This window comes from Mya arenaria, chromosome 5 (genome assembly GCF_026914265.1).
Source record: "Mya arenaria isolate MELC-2E11 chromosome 5, ASM2691426v1".
NCBI classification, from domain to species: Eukaryota; Metazoa; Mollusca; class Bivalvia; order Myida; family Myidae; genus Mya; species Mya arenaria.
The window spans coordinates 13458404-13479147 of record NC_069126.1 but is presented as its reverse complement, the minus strand read 5'-3'; the positions used below and the strand labels follow the sequence as shown (position 1 = coordinate 13479147).

General features: G+C 36.3%; 1 protein-coding gene and 1 long non-coding RNA gene across 2 annotated transcripts; both read left to right on the top strand.

Moving 5' to 3' along the window:
* Positions 1-394: 394 nt before the first annotated feature.
* Positions 395-9088, top strand: LOC128234802 (uncharacterized). Its single transcript, XR_008261037.1, has 3 exons — positions 395-514; positions 857-965; positions 8986-9088. It is a non-coding gene; the product is annotated as an uncharacterized LOC128234802 (long non-coding RNA).
* Positions 9089-17139: 8051 nt separating this feature from the next.
* Positions 17140-20458, top strand: LOC128235455 (putative nuclease HARBI1). The gene is made up of 7 exons (XM_052950276.1): positions 17140-17346; positions 17980-18119; positions 18476-18552; positions 18781-18898; positions 19033-19105; positions 19400-19581; positions 19755-20458. Exons 1-7 carry the CDS (start codon positions 17140-17142, stop codon positions 19975-19977), a joined length of 1020 nt encoding a protein of 339 aa, XP_052806236.1. The 3' UTR covers positions 19978-20458.
* Positions 20459-20744: the final 286 nt, after the last annotated feature.

The window sequence follows — 20744 nt, the reverse complement described above, 5'->3', positions numbered from 1 at the left end:
AAGCAGAACATTTTAATCTATTGTCAGCTGCATTTCACTAAATAAGGAAACATTTAAAAAAACAAACACATTATTATCGAGTGCCTCTCTTTCGTCGGAATGAATAAAACCGCCTGTTCACCGGAATAAACGTCAACACATCACAATTTTTCAAAACTGTGCTATTCATATCAAGTAATCATACATATTTCTCGTAAATGCAAAACATTTCAAATATGACATACAACTACGGAAATAATCGTCAGAATGATGCATCGGACCTGCTATATTGATTGGTTAACCATTAGGTTCATCATTCCGGCAATTGCTGATTAATATAAGGAAATACGTTTGATATTAATAACAAGCATCAAGTCAAGCGCAATGCATTTAAATGGTGAAAATAGTATGTGGGCACGGATATATTTAGATGTTACGAATCGCAACTCTTTTGGTTTTTTTCATTATAAAGACATTGTAATGGATAGTGTAGTTTGTTTCGTTGTCGTTACATTCTTAGCTTCAACCGTAGCTGGTAAGTATATAGGTGTGAGTATGTTAAGGTTTTTGATATGCTTAATTATTGTCATTGTATATCAATTTTTGAGTCATTTGTGAAATGTTTTACTGTTTGTTAGACCTTAAACCTTCTGCCTGACATGACATTGTTAATGGGATCATATTAATATTTGCATATTCATTTAAGTAAAAGGCATACATATACCTCGCAAAGGTATTTTGAATTCAATCAAATCTAAATTACCAGCCAAACAATTAATTTCTTTTCTTTTCTTAAGTAGGCTGCATATAATATAAATACGTCAAATATTGAGCTACCTTCAAACCCCAACCCCAATAATTGGTATATATTTTCTAGGTCATACGACACCTCGCGTGTTAAACCATGCCAAAAGGGCTGGATGTTTAACGACGGTTCCTGCTACGTTTTCAACAACAAGGATAAGAAGTTTTTCGTGGCCGCTGAGGTATGAATTGTAATGAATGGAGGACCGAGCGTAGATAGTTTGTTGAATAAAAATGTTAATATCAGACACCTTAAAAATTAAAGCACCAATGCCATGATAATATGGATTTGATGTTAGAATGTTTGTAGTTAAATTTTAAACCATGTGAATTAACTACTAGCTCATCAGAGCACTACGTTCGTCTGATTTCAATTTATGAATACTAATGCCAATTTTGTAACAGACGCAGTAATGTTAACAAACAGTTGTTTTTGTACAGGTGCATTTTCATTTTTTTTCACTGTTAAATATCGCTTGGTAATTACGAGTGAGCATGAATGGTAAAAACAACATCGAATTCATTTCAAAGTCGAGGTATCACAATGTTTTTTTAGGAGTTTTGCAATTCGCAGGCAAATACAGGCATAAGCATGAGAATACTTGAAGGAACTGGGTAAGACACAGTATATTCGGGTACGATACCCCAGATCTTAGCCAATATACATCTCAGTTCTTTAACGTGCTCCAGGTAAGGGATGAACCTCCGACCTTTCGCACCCGAAGCAAATGCACTACCTCTGAGCTATCAGAACGGTCGTTTTGCCCCAAAATTCTACTTTGCTTTATATATTTATAAATTCATATTTAAACTACGTAGTTTTGGTCTAAATAATCAGATTCACACTGTTGTTTCTATAAACATTGTAATTGAAAGCTAAAGTATATTAATTTAAAAAAGAAGGACATCATACATTCAGTATTGACGGATTAAATCGGCGAATTTTATTAAATGACGTTAATAATTTTCAAGCAAACATGCTCGCATGAATCTCATTTGTTTTAGAAACAGGAGATTAGGTTTCTTTGTGTGAAGTTTCAATTGAAAATGTTCATAATTTGTTCATTTCTTTGTGAAAACGCGTGGAGGCTTCATTTTAGGACAAAGAGTGGAACAATAATGTACCGTTTACTATGCTTTTTCCACGTATCTTCCTCATTATTGTATAGTGAGTCAATGTTCAAGTTTGTATTACAGTTGAGAATTCCCTTACATTTCTTTTCAATAAAGACCTGTCTGGACTCAACTGATTGCCGTTTCAAAGAAGATTGACAGAAATACGGTTGTATGTTTATGTCGCCATCAGATAAATATCATCATGATGTCTTTCTAACATACGTGATCCGATATTTTATCTGGACAGACTGGGACCCACGCCTACTTAATGAAGGCTCAAGTGCCGAATGTGCAGCACAATGGGCTGACAAAGACTTCAAATGGGGAAATCTTCCTTTAATCCATGTAGGCACATTCAGCTTAAACGCCATTTGTGAAGCTAAGTAAGTAATGCAAAAATACGTGAATTTATTCATAATCGTGTTCATGTATGCACATTCATATTACACGCCGTTTGTAAATCAAAGTAAGGCAGTCAGGTGTTCTTGAACGTGCCTGTGTTAATGTATGTACATACACATTACACGCCGTTTGTAGATCTAAGTAAGGCAGTCAGGTGTTCTTGAACGTGCCTGTGTTAATGTATGTACATACACATTACACGCCGTTTGTAGATCTAAGTCAGGCAGTCAGGTGTTCTTGAACGTGCCTGTGTTAATGTATGTACATACAGATTACACGCCGTTTGTAGATCTAAGTTAGGCAGTCAGGTGTTCTTGAACGTGCCTATGTTAATGTATGTACATACAGATTACACGCCGTTTGTAGATCTAAGTCAGGCAGTCAGGTGTTCTTGAACGTGCCTATGTTAATATATGTACATACACATTACACGCCGTTTGTAGATCTAAGTCAGGCAGTCAGGTGTTCTTGAACGTGCCTATGTTAATGTATGTACATACAGATTACACGCCGTTTGTAGGTCTAAGTCAGGCAGTCAGGTGTTCTTGAACGTGCCTGTGTTAATATATGTACATACAGATTACACGCCGTTTGTAGATCTAAGTTAGACAGTCAGGTGTTCTTGAACGTGCCTATGTTAATGTATGTACATACAGATTACACGCCGTTTGTAGATCTAAGTCAGGCAGTCAGGTGTTCTTGAACGTGCCTGTGTTAATATATGTACATACAGATTACACGCCGTTTGTAGATCTAAGTTAGACAGTCAGGTGTTCTTGAACGTGCCTGTGTTAATATATGTACATACAGATTACACGCCGTTTGTAGATCTAAGTCAGGCAGTCAGGTGTTCTTGAACGTGCCTATGTTAATGTATGTACATACAGATTACACGCCGTTTGTAGATCTAAGTCAGGCAGTCAGGTGTTCTTGAACGTGCCTATGTTAATGTATGTACATACAGATTACACGCCGTTTGTAGATCTAAGTCAGGCAGTCAGGTGTTCTTGAACGTGCCTGTGTTAATGTATGTACATACACATTACACGCCGTTTGTAGATCTAAGTCAGGCAGGCAGGTGTTCTTGAACGTGCCTGTGTTAATGTATGTACATACACATTACACGCCGTTTGTAGATCTAAGTCAGGCAGGCAGGTGTTCTTGAACGTGCCTGTGTTAATGTATGTACACACACATTACACGCCGTTTGTAGATCTAAGTAAGGCAGTCAGGTGTTCTTGAACGTGCCTGTGTTAATGTATGTACACACAGATTACACGCCGTTTGTATATCTAAGTAAGGCAGTCAGGTGTTCTTGAACGTGCCTGTGTTAATATATGTACATACACATTACACGCCGTTTGTAGATCTAAGTAAGGCAGTCAGGTGTTATTGAACGTGCCTGTGTTAATGTATGTACATACAGATTACACGCCGTTTGTAGATCTAAGTCAGGCAGTCAGGTGTTCTTGAACGTGCCTGTGTTAATATATGTACATACACATTACACGCCGTTTGTAGATCTAAGTAAGGCAGTCAGGTGTTATTGAACGTGCCTGTGTCAATGGATGTACATACAGATTACACGCCGTTTGTAGATCTAAGTAAGGCAGTCAGGTGTTATTGAACGTGCCTGTGTCAATGGATGTACATACAGATTACACGCCGTTTGTAGATCTAAGTAAGGCAGTCAGGTGTTCTTGAACGTGCCTGTGTTAATGTATGTACATACAGATTACACGCCGTTTGTAAATCTAAGTAAGGCAGTAAGGTGTTCTTGAACATGACTGTGTTGATGTATACACATACACATAACACGCCGTTGGTAGATCTAAGTAAGGCAGTCAGGTGTTCTTGAACATGACTGTGTTGATGTATGCACATACACATAACACGCCGTTTGTAGATCTAAGTAAGGCAGTCAGGTGTTCTTGAACGTGCCTGTGTTAATGTATGTACATACACATTACACGCCGTTTGTAGATCTAAGTAAGGCAGTCAGGTGTTCTTGAACGTGCCTGTGTTAATGTATGTACATACACATTACACGCCGTTTGTAGATCTAAGTAAGGCAATCAGGTGTTCTTGAACGTGCCTGTGTTAATGTATGTACATACACATTACACGCCGTTTGTAGATCTAAGTCAGGCAGTCAGGTGTTCTTGAACGTGCCTGTGTTAATGTATGTACATACAGATTACACGCCGTTTGTAGATCTAAGTAAGGCAGTCAGGTGTTCTTGAACGTGCCTGTGTTAATGTATGTACATACAGATTACACGCCGTTTGTAAATCTAAGTAAGGCAGTAAGGTGTTCTTGAACATGACTGTGTTGATGTATGCACATACACATAACACGCCGTTGGTAGATCTAAGTAAGGCAGTCAGGTGTTCTTGAACATGACTGTGTTGATGTATGCACATACACATAACACGCCGTTTGTAGATCTAAGTCAGGCAGTCAGGTGTTCTTGAACGTGCCTGTGTTAATGTATGTACATACAGATTACACGCCGTTTGTAGATCTAAGTAAGGCAGTCAGGTTTTCTTGAACGTGCCTGTGTTAATGTACAGTGAAACTGCGTTCCCTCGAACAAGCGGTCGCTCGAGAACCGGCGTTCCCTCGAGGTCGGAGCTTGGTCCCGAACTTTTTTCCTTCTATTTTCATATAAAATATACCCACGCTGCCTCGAAACCTAATTATGTCGAGCAGTCGAGCAATATCCTCGGTCCCAAGTACACAAATCGTGCACAAAACCTTATGGCTCCCTCGAGGTCATAATTTCACACTTTTTCCCGAACGCGTGTTCCAAAATAAACAAACGATTGCCAGGTGTTAAAATTTTCGCAAGTTGTAAAAATTGCAATGACAATTAAAAGGCAATTTGATAAGGTGTGAAAAACCGTTTATCACTGTTAACGCATGACCGATATAAGTTGATATGGGCATTAGAGATGATAATTATGACAAGTTAATGACGAGAAGTTAATTGTGAGAAATTTAAATGAGTAATAAAAATATGATTAAAACACTACCATATCGATCCAACATCGGAATCCCTGAAAAGAATTCCTTTTTGTCACTTAGCTTTGCAATATGGCAAATGAGAAAGAACTTACAAATTGTCGAACACCTGAGCAATCTAGTGAAGGACCCATGACTGGGGGGGGGGGGGTAGCTAGATCGGGTTCCTTACTTTCAAAATGTCACACCCAAATGAAAGAAAATAATTGTCAAACACCTGAGAAATCTAATGAAGGACCCATTACTTATACCAAGACACCAACACACCCACTCACGTCCTTTACAGGAAAGAATCGGTGTCTTAGTAAACAGTCTTAACTTAAAATACACTGAAAGATATTTCATATCAAACTGGAAAATTGAAAATCGGGTCGCTCGAAACATCGGTTCCCTCGAGGTTTTGTCTCGGTCCCTGGCGACCTCGAGCGATCGCAGTTTTACTGTATGTACATACAGATTACACGCCGTTTGTAAATCTAAGTAAGGCAGTAAGGTGTTCTTGAACATGACTGTGTTGATGTATGCACATACACATAACACGCCGTTGGTAAATCTAAGTAAGGCAGTAAGGTGTTTTTGAACATGACTGTGTTGATGTATGCACATACACATAACACGCCGTTTGTAAATCAAAGTAAGGCAGTCAGGTGTTCTTGAACCTGCCTGTGTTAATGTATGTACATACAGATTACACGCCGTTTGTAGATCTAAGTCAGGCAGTCAGGTGTTCTTGAACGTGCCTGTGTTGATGTATGTACATACAGAGATAATGCCGTTTATGAAGCTAAGTAAGTAATGAGTACGAGCAAGTGTACATGGGCGATTACGCCGTTTGTAAGTGAGAAATCTCAGGACTATATTGTGTACTTTATACAACTATACTTAGAAGGCATTTACAATATCACCCTCATGTATGCTACTAGAAATACATGTTTGTTTTTTACAGATGCCAGATTAAATGTGTTCCTGTCGGAAAAATACGTTTCTTAAGCATTTTCGCAAAAAGTGACTCTTTTTAAAATATCTTATTATTGAATACAGACAACCCACTATTTATCCATGTTCTAATTTTTTTTAAGTTAAGTCAACAGTTTATTGGGTAATTAAAGTCCATTGGTCCAAAATATAACATACGTGAAAGGCATGAGTTGTGTCAGGGTAATTAATCGATACAAGCAAAGTGTAAATAAACTTTATGATTACTTCCCCTTAACCATTAATGTTAAGAAGGAGATGGTATACCTTATAAGCTAGTTTTCGTAAATGTTTGATTTGTGTTTAATAACCTATTAAAATCTTCCAATTCAGTACCATTAAAATACCAAATAAATAAATAAATATAAAGTTATTGTGTCATTCTCTTCAGTAATAGTTCTATGGTTTTATGCCAAGAAGTGGGTAGGCTCAAGATTAATTTCACTGTTACTTAAAAATACAGGTTTCCACCCAATTTCTTAAGTTAAGAATTATGGATTGTGATAAACTTGGTATGTACAAAACTAAGGATAGATCAACCAAATTACTTATACTAGGATTGATGGAAAGTGATGAAACTTGGTGTTTAGGAAGCATTGTGAAGAGCTAGAACTTGGTATTGGTTTTGAGGGGGATAAAGGTCAATGTTACAAAAATAGAAAATGGTTTCCGACCAATAAATCTTGTTAGGGTTGGTGAATAAAATTTTGGTGTGGTTTATGTGAACATCTAGCGTATAACTGCTTCGGAGAGGGGATGGTTCAAGATTAAGGTCGCAGGTACTAGAAACAGAAAAAAATCCGCCCAAGAATTTGAGTAAGGATTGATGGATAGTGATTAAACTGAGTACGTCGGTAGCTTACTTAAAGAGTTAACTTGATTTCGTTTCACTGATGAAAGATGGATAGTGATGGAAATTAGTACGTAGGTAGCTTATGTGAAGAGCTGGCATGCGAATGATTTTGGAGGATTTGGAGTCGAGGTCAAGGTCACATTCGCTAAATAGGAAAACGGGTTCCGCCAAATAACTTTAATAAGGAATGATGGATTGTGATGAAACTCGATGAGAAGGAAGATTATTTGAAGAACTAGCTTGGGATTACTTATGAGGGGGTCAAGGGTCAATATCGATTTAACTTAAACGAGAAAATTGGCTTCTGGCCAATAACTTTTGTTAGAGTTATCGTAAATGATGAATCTGATTCAAAAGTTTGTTTAAAAAGCAGGCAACTGATTTTTAGTACATTTTAACCTGTAAGATCATTTTGATGTTGTTATGTGGACAAATAAATTGATTCTTGATTTATTGGATAACAAGGTCATGCTTTAATCCAGCTCTTGGCAGGTAAGACAGAAGTGGCAGTTTTGCTTCTGCTTGATTCTAACTCATACAAAAAATAATTGGGTATAATTTTGCATTGCCGGTATGAAAAACTGGGTTTCGACGCATCGGGTTGCTTCTAGATTATTTTAGTGCTTACGTCCCTTTGCATATCACAAAAGTAATTCTATACAACATTATTAATTATTATTTATAATGCCCGCCTTCGAAGCAGAGGGGGTATATTGCTTTGCACATGTTGGTCGGTCGGTGCGTCCGTCCGTCAGTAGACCAAAGATTGTCCGAGTAGTAACTACATATTTCATAGGTCTATGGTCATAAAACTTGACATATAGGTTGGTCTTGAGCAGTAGATGATCCCTTTCGATTTAAGGGGTCGTCGGGTCAAGGTCACAGTGAACTTTCACGCGAAAAAGTTGTCAAATCTTGTCAGAGTGATAACTCAAGAATACCTGGAACTTCACATGGAGGCTGGTCCTGACTCGTAAATGACCTCTTTTGATTTTAGAGATCATTGGGTCAAAGGTCAAGGTAAAATGTTCTTGAATGCGAAAAGGTTGTCCAATTGATAACTCGACAATTCCTGCATACATAACCCTTAAACTTGACTTGGAGGTTGGGCGTGGCCAGTAGATGATCCCTATCGATGGTAGGGGTCATCGGGTCAAAGGTCAAGGTCACCGTGTCATACCTCGACAATGTCTACACCAATGGCCCTCAAACTTGACATTTAGGTTGGCTGCGTGTGTGTGTGTGTGTGTGTGTGCGCGCGCGTGTGTGTGCGCGTGTGTGCGTGTGTCTGTGTGTGTGTGTGTGGGGGGGGGGGGTGACAAGTAGATGACCCCTATTAAGTCTGAGGTCATAATGTCAAAGTCAAGGTCACAAATCATATTGGTTATTAAAATATACGTCATATTTACTTATTTCCTGCTGCTAAAAGGATACAGGATTAACTGCAAATACCGGTCATCATTTGAACATGATTAAAAACTACCTACTATAGTCACAATATGAATGGTTATAATCTTATAATCATTAAGTGCATCAAAGGCATCCAATGTCAATGACAAAACAGCTGTCATTTCGGTCCATGCAAATTTCATTCATTTGTCTAAATATTCCTAAAAACAAGGCGCTCAGAGGTGCATAATGTTTGAAAAACATCTCTTGTTTAATTTACATACATATATTTGTTCACCAACATAAAACGGCTAAGGCTAGTTGAGTAGTGTTATACTTGTAGGTATTAGGTGTTTTATATGAGTGTGTTTTATGTAGAAATTGAAATAACATTTTGTTTCCCCCTGTATTTTTTTTTTATGTCATTTCCTTCTTTTTTCCAGATATATGAAGAGCTACTTGCTGCAGTAGAGATAATTTTTCAAACAAAAGAACGTTTTTTGAATTTGAAGGATATATTTATCCCGACTAATTGGTAATAATTTGAATCACATCGGGACTTGATATGGAACCTATCAATGGTTTCGCAAAAGGAAAAATTATCTTTGTCATTGGTCTTGTTGTTGTTGATAATTTACAATTGCATATTAGATCACCATTTTTTAAATTGAACATTGGATTTAGGAGAAACTTTCACAATCAACAAGTAAGATACACCTCAAATGACATCATAAAATAGAATAAATGATTGATAATCGAATATTCGAAATGCATGTTTTTTAAACCAATGAATATTTTTCATAGTTCACCTTTCCATTTTGATGCCAATTAAAACGGAAAAGGAGTTCGAAGTTGAATAATGAAGTAAGCTATTACTTTCGTTATGAATCATTTGTGAAGAGAAAATATTGAACAATGTCAATGAATTGTGTTAAAACGTTGTGAAAACACCAACGTTATGATTGTAGTGGGCATGGAGCTTAGCAGAATGCTTTGTATGATTATAACGTCAAGATGTTCCATGACGATATTTAACCATCTATAACTAATAGCGGATCCGCCCACCCCCCTAAAACAACGTCCAAATTTACTATTTATTTCGATATAGAAGTAAAAGTGTAATAAAATATGCATTGCGGACTATAAAATCATTCTAGGGGGAGGACCCACAAACCCCTCTGCCAACACTCAAAACAAATCAAATTCTGTTATGAGGGAGATGTGCAAGTCAAAAGGTAAGGCCTTTAAATTACGCCCCCTCAAACGTCCAACCCTGGAGCCGCCCCTGAACTATTTAACTGGTAATGGTAGGAGTCTGAAATGGGTTCACCATACAGTGAATATAATTACGATTTGATATGCATACATAAGTGTAGTGCTTAAAAGTACGGTATCAAATGTACATTTCTGTGAGCTTTGGATGACCTCATATTGTTTTGGTGTCATTTGCAAGGGGTATATTACGGAGCTCTGTTGTTGGCATTGCCTATGGTTATGTTGATCTGAAACGCGATACTCGATAGAACAATGATGAAAACCCGAATGCACGACACTACGATAACGAACATGCGACAGTACGATGATGATAAAACGGAATTAAGATAACGAAAACGGAGTATACTACAGTACGATTATCATCATGCAAATAAGTGTTTCTTGTATTGTGTTCTATGTCTTATAAGAGCAACGTCTTGTCGCGTAAAAGATCGTTATTAAGATATCTTAATTCACATCTTGTATTGTAAGATATCTTAATATTGTCTCTTATATAACTCGGTGTAAGATTGTTTATATATTTATATACCATAACAGCCGTTTGATATTTGCAATGGTATTCAAATTGAGGCCATTCTAATAATAGTTCACGATAATGATAACGCGACAGTCCGATAATGAAAACGCAACAATACGATAATGAAAATGCGACCATACGATGGTGATAACGACAGTACGATGATGATGACTCGACGGTACGATGATGATAACGCGACAGTATGATATTGAAAATGCGACCGTACGATGGTGATAATGCGACCATACGATATTGAAAACGCGACCGTACGATAACAAAAACGCGACAGTACGATGATGAGTACGCGACAGTGCGATACTACGATAACGAAAACGCGATATCACGATTTAATGGTGAAAACGCGCAAGTACGGTGGTAAAAACATGAGAGAATATCGCATTATCATCATCGCACTGTCGTTTTATCGAATTCTCATCATCGTACTGTCGAGTTCTTTTCATCGCACTGTCGCGTTTTCGTAATCGTAGTTTCGTGATTTGGTGTTTTCATCGTCGCATTATTGAGTATTGCGTTTCAGATCAACACGTTCACAGGCGGTCGCCCTGACGGAATTCCGTTGTTTATGGGTAGAAAAAGAATTTGTAAAACTTAAACCGAAAAAAATGTTGAAAACGTGTATTTTTGGTCTCGGAAGATTGAAAAAAGGTCATGTCACGTCAAACACATAAAATGAAAATTGCAGAATCAGTTTTAATCATTAACCTAATTGATGTTCTAACTACCAACCTATGGCTCTTACGTCGACATGGCCGGAGGCAAAGTATGTCACTGTATATATGTATAACACATCTAAAACATGAGAAAGACTATACAGTGATTTTTTCAGTTTTATACTACTTTCTTAGTGTTTAAAAATCACACGAGTCCCACATATATCACATATTATTAGTCAACTATTACGACCATATGTGCCAAGTTTTTGTTGTAAATCTGTCATATACATGACAAAATTACAGCCCGGTTATGACATATATGTGCATATATGCAGCATTTCGTAATAATATAAAGCAACAAATGCTTACGAGGTAGGGACACGGGTCTTGCACACGGCACGTCGTCTTGGTATGTCAAACACATGTGGCAAGTTATTTTAAAATCTTTCCATACAAGAGAAAGTTATAGTCCAGACAGGACAACCTTTACTCTATGTCGTTATATGCAGCATTCCATTGTGAATAAACACATAAGTGTGACCTTGACCTTAGAGGGAGGGACACGTGTCTTGCACGCGACATGTCTTCTTGGTATGTTGAACACATGTGGCAAGTTATATTAAAATATGTCCATACAAGAGAAAGTTACAGCCCGGACACGACAGCCTATACTCTATGTCCTTATATGCAGCATTCCATTGTGAATAAACATCTACGTGTGACCTTGACCTTAGAGGTAGGGACTCGGGTCTTGCATGCGACACGTCATCTTGGTATGTCGAACACATGTGGCAAGTCATTTTAAAATCTGTCCATACAAGGGAAAGTTACATCTTGGACACGAAAACCTATACTCTATGTGCTTATATGCAGCATTCCATTGTGAATAAACATCTAAGTGTGACCTTGACCTTAGAGGTAGGGACACGGGTCTTGCATGCGACACGTCGTCTTGGTATGTCGAACACATGTGGCAAGTTTTCTGTCCATACAAGGAAAAGTTACAGCCTGGACACGAGGTATTGAGCCGGACACACAGACGAACGGACGGACGGTGTGATTTTAATATGCCCACCTTTGGGGGCATAAACACATACAGGTCAAACATGTTGCCTGGATAATCACTGACAAGACTTGTCACAGTTGCCTGCATACTGACAGGACTTGTCACAGTTTCCTGCACACTGACAGGACTTGGTGATTGACTGCACACTGACAGGAGTTTGTTCAGTTGCTTGCACACTGACAGAACTATGTTAAATTGCTTGCACACTGAAAGAACTTTTAGTATAGATACACAAACAACAAAAAGTGCACCATCCAATAAAATCAATAAACTGCCTTAAGCTCTAAAAATCAACTAATGGAACACATTCAGCACCTTCCACTAATATTAACACACCTTCCATCTAGGTCTACATCACATTCTTTAACATGTTTATTACTAAATTGGTCTTCATATACATTAAGACTTATTCGCTATCCACACAAAATATAAGATTGTAGCTTAGAATAATCAATATGAAGTTTACAATAAACTACATGAAGTTCAATGGAAAAGTCTGATTATTAAATGTATCATTAAGTAAAAATGAAATTTCTTTTAAAGAATAAAGTGTATAATAATTATTTGAATCTATGAACCTAAAAAACACACAATAATTACCTTAGAAGTGACTTGGTTGAAGACTTTAAAATATATTTCCATGCTACTCAAAATAGAAAGTAGTGGAATCTCCAACAAAAGGGAGACCATATAGCAAAACTTGCTGCCCTTGCTTCAAGAGTAAACTTCACATAACTATCAGATTTTAACATTTTGGTCATTTTGTTGTTGTTGTTGTTGAAGTTTCATTGAATTTGGAGCAGTAGTTTCAGAGGAGATGTTTTTTAAAGCAAAACAGGAAGTCAGGCATTTTGTTGTTGTTGCTGTTGTTCTAGTTGATCAATCGTGACCCCTTGTAGTATCTTTGTAGAGGGTCACCCAAGAAAGCTTCCTGTAAAGTTTCATTGAATTCGGAGCAGTAGTTTCAGAGGAGATGTTTTTTAAAGCAAAACAGGAAGTCGGCCATTTCGTTGTTGTTGTTCTTGATCAATCGTGACCCCTTGTTGTATTTTTGTAGATGGTCACACAAGGATGCTTCATGGGAAGTTTCATTGAATTTGGCCACGTAGTTTCAGAGGAGAGGTTTTTTAAGCAATTGTTGACGGACGGACTGACTGACTGACTGACGGACGGACGGACGGACGGACGGACGCCGGACAAAGACCGATCACAATAGCTCACCTTGAGCACTTCGTGCTCTAATGAGCTAATAAAAGCGACATATATTAGCTTATCTTTCCTTCCAAATGATTTGAAAATGTAAAATATTTGAAGAAAATGAAATCACATGCCAAAACACTCCGAGTCAGCCAAAAACATGTTCGCCAAATACGGTTTTAAAGATAACATGAATTAGCAAAATCTTCATAAAATCAAAGGACTGAAAGCTTAGTTATGAAAGGATGATTTATTCAAATCTATATTTTGTTTCAGGTATTAATTTTTAAAAAACTAAGACAAGTGCTCTTCAAAATTGTGCCTTTATATCCACGGTTTAAATAAAATCCAAGTAATTCATTAACTAAAGTCTATCTGCCCAACTACCTGCTGGAAACATTTTAATTTTACGAATTTACATTAAAACATCACCATAAAAATCGGGATGAGCAATACTATTAGCAATCAGCGATTTAAGACTACTATTATAATTTGATATGAGATTATAATGACCATTAACATATTTTGAGTAAGTTTTCCTTAATTTATAATAATCTGAAACCCTGTTTTAGAAGTTTTTGCGTCATAAGTATACTGCGAGAGCTGATTTTTTTTTTACCTCTGTACATATTCTAGCAAATCTTATCAACTGTGCAATAAAAACACCATATGAAGGTGAACAAGGTACATCACCATGTAAAGAAGGGTAATATATTATTTTAAAATTAAAATCATCACGTTTATGATAAAGATTGATACTCAATATATCTGCCTTTACTTCGAGTTGCAGATCTAGATAGGATGCTTTTAAAACGGATGTATTAGATTTATTAATTTGCAATTGTGAAGGGTAAATCGAATGAATATTATCTGTAAACACAGGATCATCTAAACTTAGAATATCATCAATATATCTAAAAGTGCTATTGAATTTATCAACAAGAGCTAGATCTCCAGACTTAGACAATTTCAACATATATTCACTTTCATAGCAGTATAAAAAGAGGTCTGCAAGTAAAGGTGCATAATTGGCACCCATCGGAATTGCAATCGTTTGCTTATATAAACATTAACTTTAGAAAAGAATTATTGAGTACAAAATTTAAAACTTCAATGACGTCTGTACATGTCCAATAGATATATTTATCTGAGCGATCATTAGTAAAAAACCTTAAAACCCCCTCTATTTTCTTATCTATTAGGTACAATATTTTATTCATCCACGGCATTAAGGCATTGGTTCGACCCCTCCTCTTTTACACCAGCTTTTACTATATTTGGATAAAGTGTCTGTCAGTTCTAATTTACATGTATATAAATTGATTTCAGATGCTATCCGGTATTTAGGACCTTTATTTAAAAGTTTTATAAGATTTTTTTTTTATTAAAAGAAAAATCTCCTGTAACAATATGGCCAACAGGGTCGTAACGGTACATGGAGTCAATACAATCTCAAGAAGAAGGTGTTTTTGCTGAAATGCCATCTTCTGATACTACTTTATTATAATTATATATGAAAATTTTCTAAGTCCACAACAAATTGATCATATGTTCTACGGATTTTGCCAAAAACAGTAGGAGCGAGCGAGCGAAAAAAAATATTTTTTTTTTTAAATTTAAGGCAATTCAGAGGCGAGCGCAAAGCGAAAAAAATTTAGAAAAATTAAACAGTTTATATCTTACCAAATTTATCATACAACTATCATGAATTATGTCAAGAAATGCTTTTTATTTGCAAACATAGGTTCTCATTTATAACTGAAAAGGTTTTGATGGTAACACATGAAAATCTGTCTTAATATTTAACAAATGGTAATAAGATCCAATGCTTTACTTTTAACTTCAATTTAAACGTGGATATATTGTAAAGACAACATTTCTCATAGTAACGTGCAATTAAGACCAAAAAGAATACTATTGTATTCATTTCGTAACTTACTATCACAAAAAACATTTTAGACTAGTAAGAGTAATTCATCATTTGAGCATTTCCAAATATTGGGTTAGGTCTAAATTTGAACCTTTTGAAGCACATGATAAAATTGTAGTGACTTTGACATTGAAGAAGATCGAAAATGTAAATAACACAGAGAACATTTCTAAAAAAAGACACTGTGGATTAAATTGCGTGACAACATAATTAAAGCAGCATCAAACAAGTCTGCAAATGTGGAAACGATCATTATATTAGAGCAGGTGGTGGAATAAAGATGTTTCCCTTTCAAGACCTCGCCTTTACCACGAACCTATGGTTTATAGGTAGGTGCCTCGAAAAAGAATATCATGACGGCCTCCATAGCTTCAATGCCCGTAAGAAACAGGCCTCTTTAATCACAGGCCACTTTACTGGACTTTCGGTCCAGCCAACCCCGGGTAAATCCACCACATTCATCTGGCACTGCGGGGCCACCTGGAAGGTAAAACCGCGGCCAATTCCCCCGGCTATCCCTGGTATACCCCCGGACCCTGGGTGGGGGTGGCGGGGGGGAGGGGGGGATATTTCTAAAACATTTACAAGTCCTACTACAATTTATCAGTTTATAACAATTATAAGTATATGAGAACTGAGAAATGCAGTTTAGAATTAAAAAAATAACTCACGAATTTATGTTCAATTGTTGTAAGTCGTGTGTCCGTGTATTTTTATATAAGTTTTGCCCTCAAAATCCAATTGATTTTTTATTTAACACTAAATTTTGAGTACCAAACAATGAATTACTTAAAACACACATAAATAATTCGTGCCTTCGACGCTGTGAAACCTTTGTTGTTTACTGAAGACTATAATCCATTGACTATGACACTGATTTTCATTTAAACGTGTATTTTAAAACTGAAAGTAACCTGAAAATTAATATCGGAAATAAATAACAACGGTGCGTCCTGCAAAATATTCCCGTCAAAAAAGACTGTCAACAAATTGGCTGTTTTGCATTTACCCGGACCTGATTTTGTCCCGACACGAGGAAATTTTGCTCGCGAAGAATGTAAATCTTGGAAATACCTTCAAAAAAGGCGAAGTTGACGTTGCAGGTTTAAATTCTATGTAAATAAAGGTCAAAAAATAGAGGAAATTCAGCAGTAAACAAAAAAAATAATATGCGCGGCCAAAAGGTATGTGCGGGCGCAAAAAAATAGTTTTTTTTATTTTTTTTCGTTTTCCGAATTTTAGGTGCGGCAAATCCGACGAACAAATAATCAATTTGTTGTGGTCTAATAGGATTTTTATATTTATAACACATCATTTGCATTTCTTTATTCTTAAAGTATAATAAATTAGTTAGATTAAGAAGATCTATACCCTTTTTGCTAAAAGTAAGTTTAATGCGATATCTTTCGCTAGTATCAACATTCTCAATAGTGGGATGAAGGTATGTTTAGTATATCCATTAACGATACAAGCGCATTCATACTTCGGATCAGTTCTTAAAATAATATTATCAGCTTCCCTATTAAGTGAGCGTAAAGAAGTTACTGAAAGGGAACATAAATTAGAAAGAAGTCGATGTTTGCCATTTAGTAACAAGATACTATTACACTGCTCCATATCAATTGTTCTACGTTGTTTTCTTTAAATGTTTCTATTAATTCTCTTGCCATGTGAAAACCAATTTGGAATACATGAACCTATTGAATTATTGAAACACTTTGTACGGTTTGATATTACAGTTGTATTTAACCCGTTGGTGAATTTTACGACTATTGGGGGCGTATTATCAACGATCGTACGCGCAAATATTATCGTAAGTTTGTCGTACGTCAAATTTACGATCGTAACCGCGTCTTACTAAGATTCGTAAACTTACGATTATCTTAACTGGTGCGTTAAAGTTACGACAGGTGAAACGCTCTCGTAAATTTCGTAAATATGGCGGCGTTGTTTGTTTTCGGCCAAAGAAGAAGAAAACAACGCACCTTTAAGGATCGCATTTCATCCTTAGATCATCTGTCAGATGTGGAGGTTGTGGACCGATATAGACTCTCACGAATCGCCATTATTTATTTGGAAGATAGCCTAAGAAATGACCTTTCACCTCCTACAAACAGGTCACAATCGGTATCGTCTGTGACGAAGGTAAAACTGTACTGGTACTCTTAAAAAAAGACCGTCAGTTATATCTATATAACTTATTCAAAATTTCATTGAGTGCTTGAATTAACTCAATGCTTTTATATAAGTATTATAAATGATGTATCAAAGTAGAGCAATATAAAGATACACCAGGTAGCATGTACTGTACTGTATGTATATGAGCAATAAAGACCTCAAAACGAAATGAGAATGACACAGCATTTTAAATAAACCTTTGCAAAAAACACATACCTTCATTGTCCATGTTATCCGATAATTGTGAAATATAGTAATAGTAAGAAGGCGAGTCCAGCAAACATCAGCAGGGCTCGCCACAAGAAATGAAATGCACCGTAAATCCTTCAAACATGTAAATATTTACAGCCATAAATTTCCAGATAAAATGAGGTCAATAACAATGACGTCATGTATTGAGAATCATCGATAGCCTATTTCAGTAATCATACACTATAGTCTTTTTCAATAAGGTATTGGAAAAATACATTTCATATAAAGCAGACGTACTAAACAAGTTAGTGAAAAAAGGGATTGAACGTAAATATGTATTGCTACGAAAAGCTCTTTTTAAAATTTAATATTTCTGTAAAAATACAAACTACTTAATTTGTGTAACAGGTGCTGGTTGGGCTTAGAGTTCTGTCTAAAGGAAATTTCTTATCAGAGGTAGCCGACCTGCACGGCATATCTAAGCAAACAGCGTCAAGGGTGTTGCATGAGTTTGTAGACGCTGTCAATCGAAATATTGACAATATAAGGTAAGTTACTTAAAGGATATAACTCAATCATTGTGTTATTTGTGTGCAATACCCCCCCCCCCCCGACCTTTCTTCGTCTATTTTTGTTTTTGTCCCTTGTCGTATACCTTAAATTACGAAGCGCGTTATATATATATATATATATATATATATATATATATATATATATATATATATATATATATATATATATATATATATATATATGCCATCATACTAGTAAAATGCACAATGCAGTGTGGATGGACCTTAAACATCACAGGTTATTTGACAGAGTTCTTTATTCTGTAATCACAGTATAGATTAACATATTTTTGAGTTTAACGCAGTAGTAATGAAACACTTTCTTTTGCCAGATTTCCAAGAACACAACAAGAATTGGCAGAAGCAAAACTTGGCTTCTACAAAAGATGCAAAATTGCCAATATCGTAGGTAGGCAATACGTATAAGTAATGACTATATGACTTCATGCATACTAACTGATGGGTTGAAAGTTCGTATTTTTTAATAGTAGTATTTCGTACTCATTTATATTTAAATGATACAGGAACTTATTTCAATAATTTGAATTGAAATTGAAAAATGGTCCGACGGGAAAAGGTAATTCTCTGATGAAAGGTGCACACCAATCTGTTATTTACTTGATGTATTTTAATATAGGTGCAGTCGACGGAACACTCGTCCCTATCATTGCCCCGAAAGACAGTGGCGAAGCCTACATATGCCGGAAAGGATTCCATGCTATAAATGTTATGGCTACATGTAGCCACGACAGAAGGTAAATCGTTTTATTTGATTATTACCTATATATCTAGGTAATGAGATCATCTATCGGCATTCTGTAATTGTCGACCTTAATATTTAATCATTGCATTTTGAGATCGTTTTAGCCCTTTTCCTATTATATATTAGGTTCATCGACATTGTCGCCAAGTGGCCAGGGTCGCAGCATGATTCTTCTGTCATGAACACCTCGTCGTTGAAGGTAATGGCTATATGACTGAATAAGTAAGCCATGTATTATATACAAGAGTTCTGCTGGCATTTGTTTATCTATTTGGAAACCCTTGGAAAAACAATTAGAATCATGATAGGTCCATGTATCAAACCTAAGAACTTTTCTTTCGACTACTGTACTTGTTTATCCTTTAAATATTAACCAACCTCAAACTTTTAGGTGCACATATTTTGACAGTTTACGTGACACACGTTATTTTCTGCTTAGAAATGCAAGACATACTGATTTTTAAAACCACTTCTTGTCCATTATCTAACACAGGAACACATGGAGAGTGAGAGGCCAGGGATGCTGCTGGCTGATAGCGGTTATCCACTCACTACCAGCCTGCTAACTCCGCTTGCTAATCCCGTAACGCCTGCTGAAGCAAGATATAACAACGCGCAGAGCAAGGGAAGGATGGTTATCGAGCAGAGTTTTGGAATCCTGAAAGGAAGGTTTCGGTGGGTTATCTCAATCCTTCCACCATACACCTCATCGAACACAGACTTTATAGTTGAACCTTATTTTATAATTGAACACTCTTTATGTTTACTCGCCCATCTACTAATGCATTTTATACGACACTGTTTCTTGTTACGATCCGTAACATCACCATTATGTTTACAATTTACAGATGTCTCCACAAAACCGGCGGTGTGTTGAGTTACAGTCCCGAAAAGTCGTGTGCAATTTTTATGGCATGTGCCAGGTTGCACAATATGTGTTTGGATTGGGGTCTGACACTGGACGATGCCCAAGTAGTGGACCCAGGCCAAGATGCTATGGAGGCCTGGATGGGACAACCAGGCTTGCAGGTTCAAGAACTGCGACGACGAGTTGTGAACACTTTTGAGTGAAATTGAACGTAGTTTGTTTGTTCCATTTCCTTTAATTTAAATAGTTTGTGATCGCTTTGTGTTAATACATGATGCAAAGTATAATACAAATGAATGTGTGCACTTACTAAGTGATGTAAAAGTAAACAACAAATATACAGTATTGTGACCTTTACATGGAAGTTATTGGTTGCAAATGGACTGAACATGTTGCCCTGATTAACAGAGTGATCATTTTGTACAAGTATTACAATTAACTGTTATTCAAGTCATATATGTAATTTATGCAATTGATATGAATTGTCAAAATGGAACAAATAACAAAGAAATGCCAAAACAAATCATTCGTTTTCCAAAGTCCCTTTTTAATGCTGGCATATCCGCAATGTTAACACATTTGTAAACATTCAACAAGACGGCGTTTTAAAACAACGTATTAAAGCCATATTTTTTATTCCACCATGCAACTTTGCAAACCTAAGATTTGAGCTAATTTGCTTATTATTTAACAAATAGGATCAATTTTCATACTTATAAGAGATGTGTTCATTCAAATAACCTTAAAGCGTTTAAATGTATGAAATTGGGAGAATATTTCTTCATTTTCTTAAAGCTGCACTCTCACAGATTTACCGTTTTGATAACTTCTTTATTTGTGTTTTGGTATTTAAATTAACAATTTGTTTGCTTATATCTGTATTCCAGTAATGTAACAATGATGACAAACAATCAGCTTGGTTTCATAAATCCTGTTTTATGGCTAAAAGCGTTACTTACAGTTAAAGGAG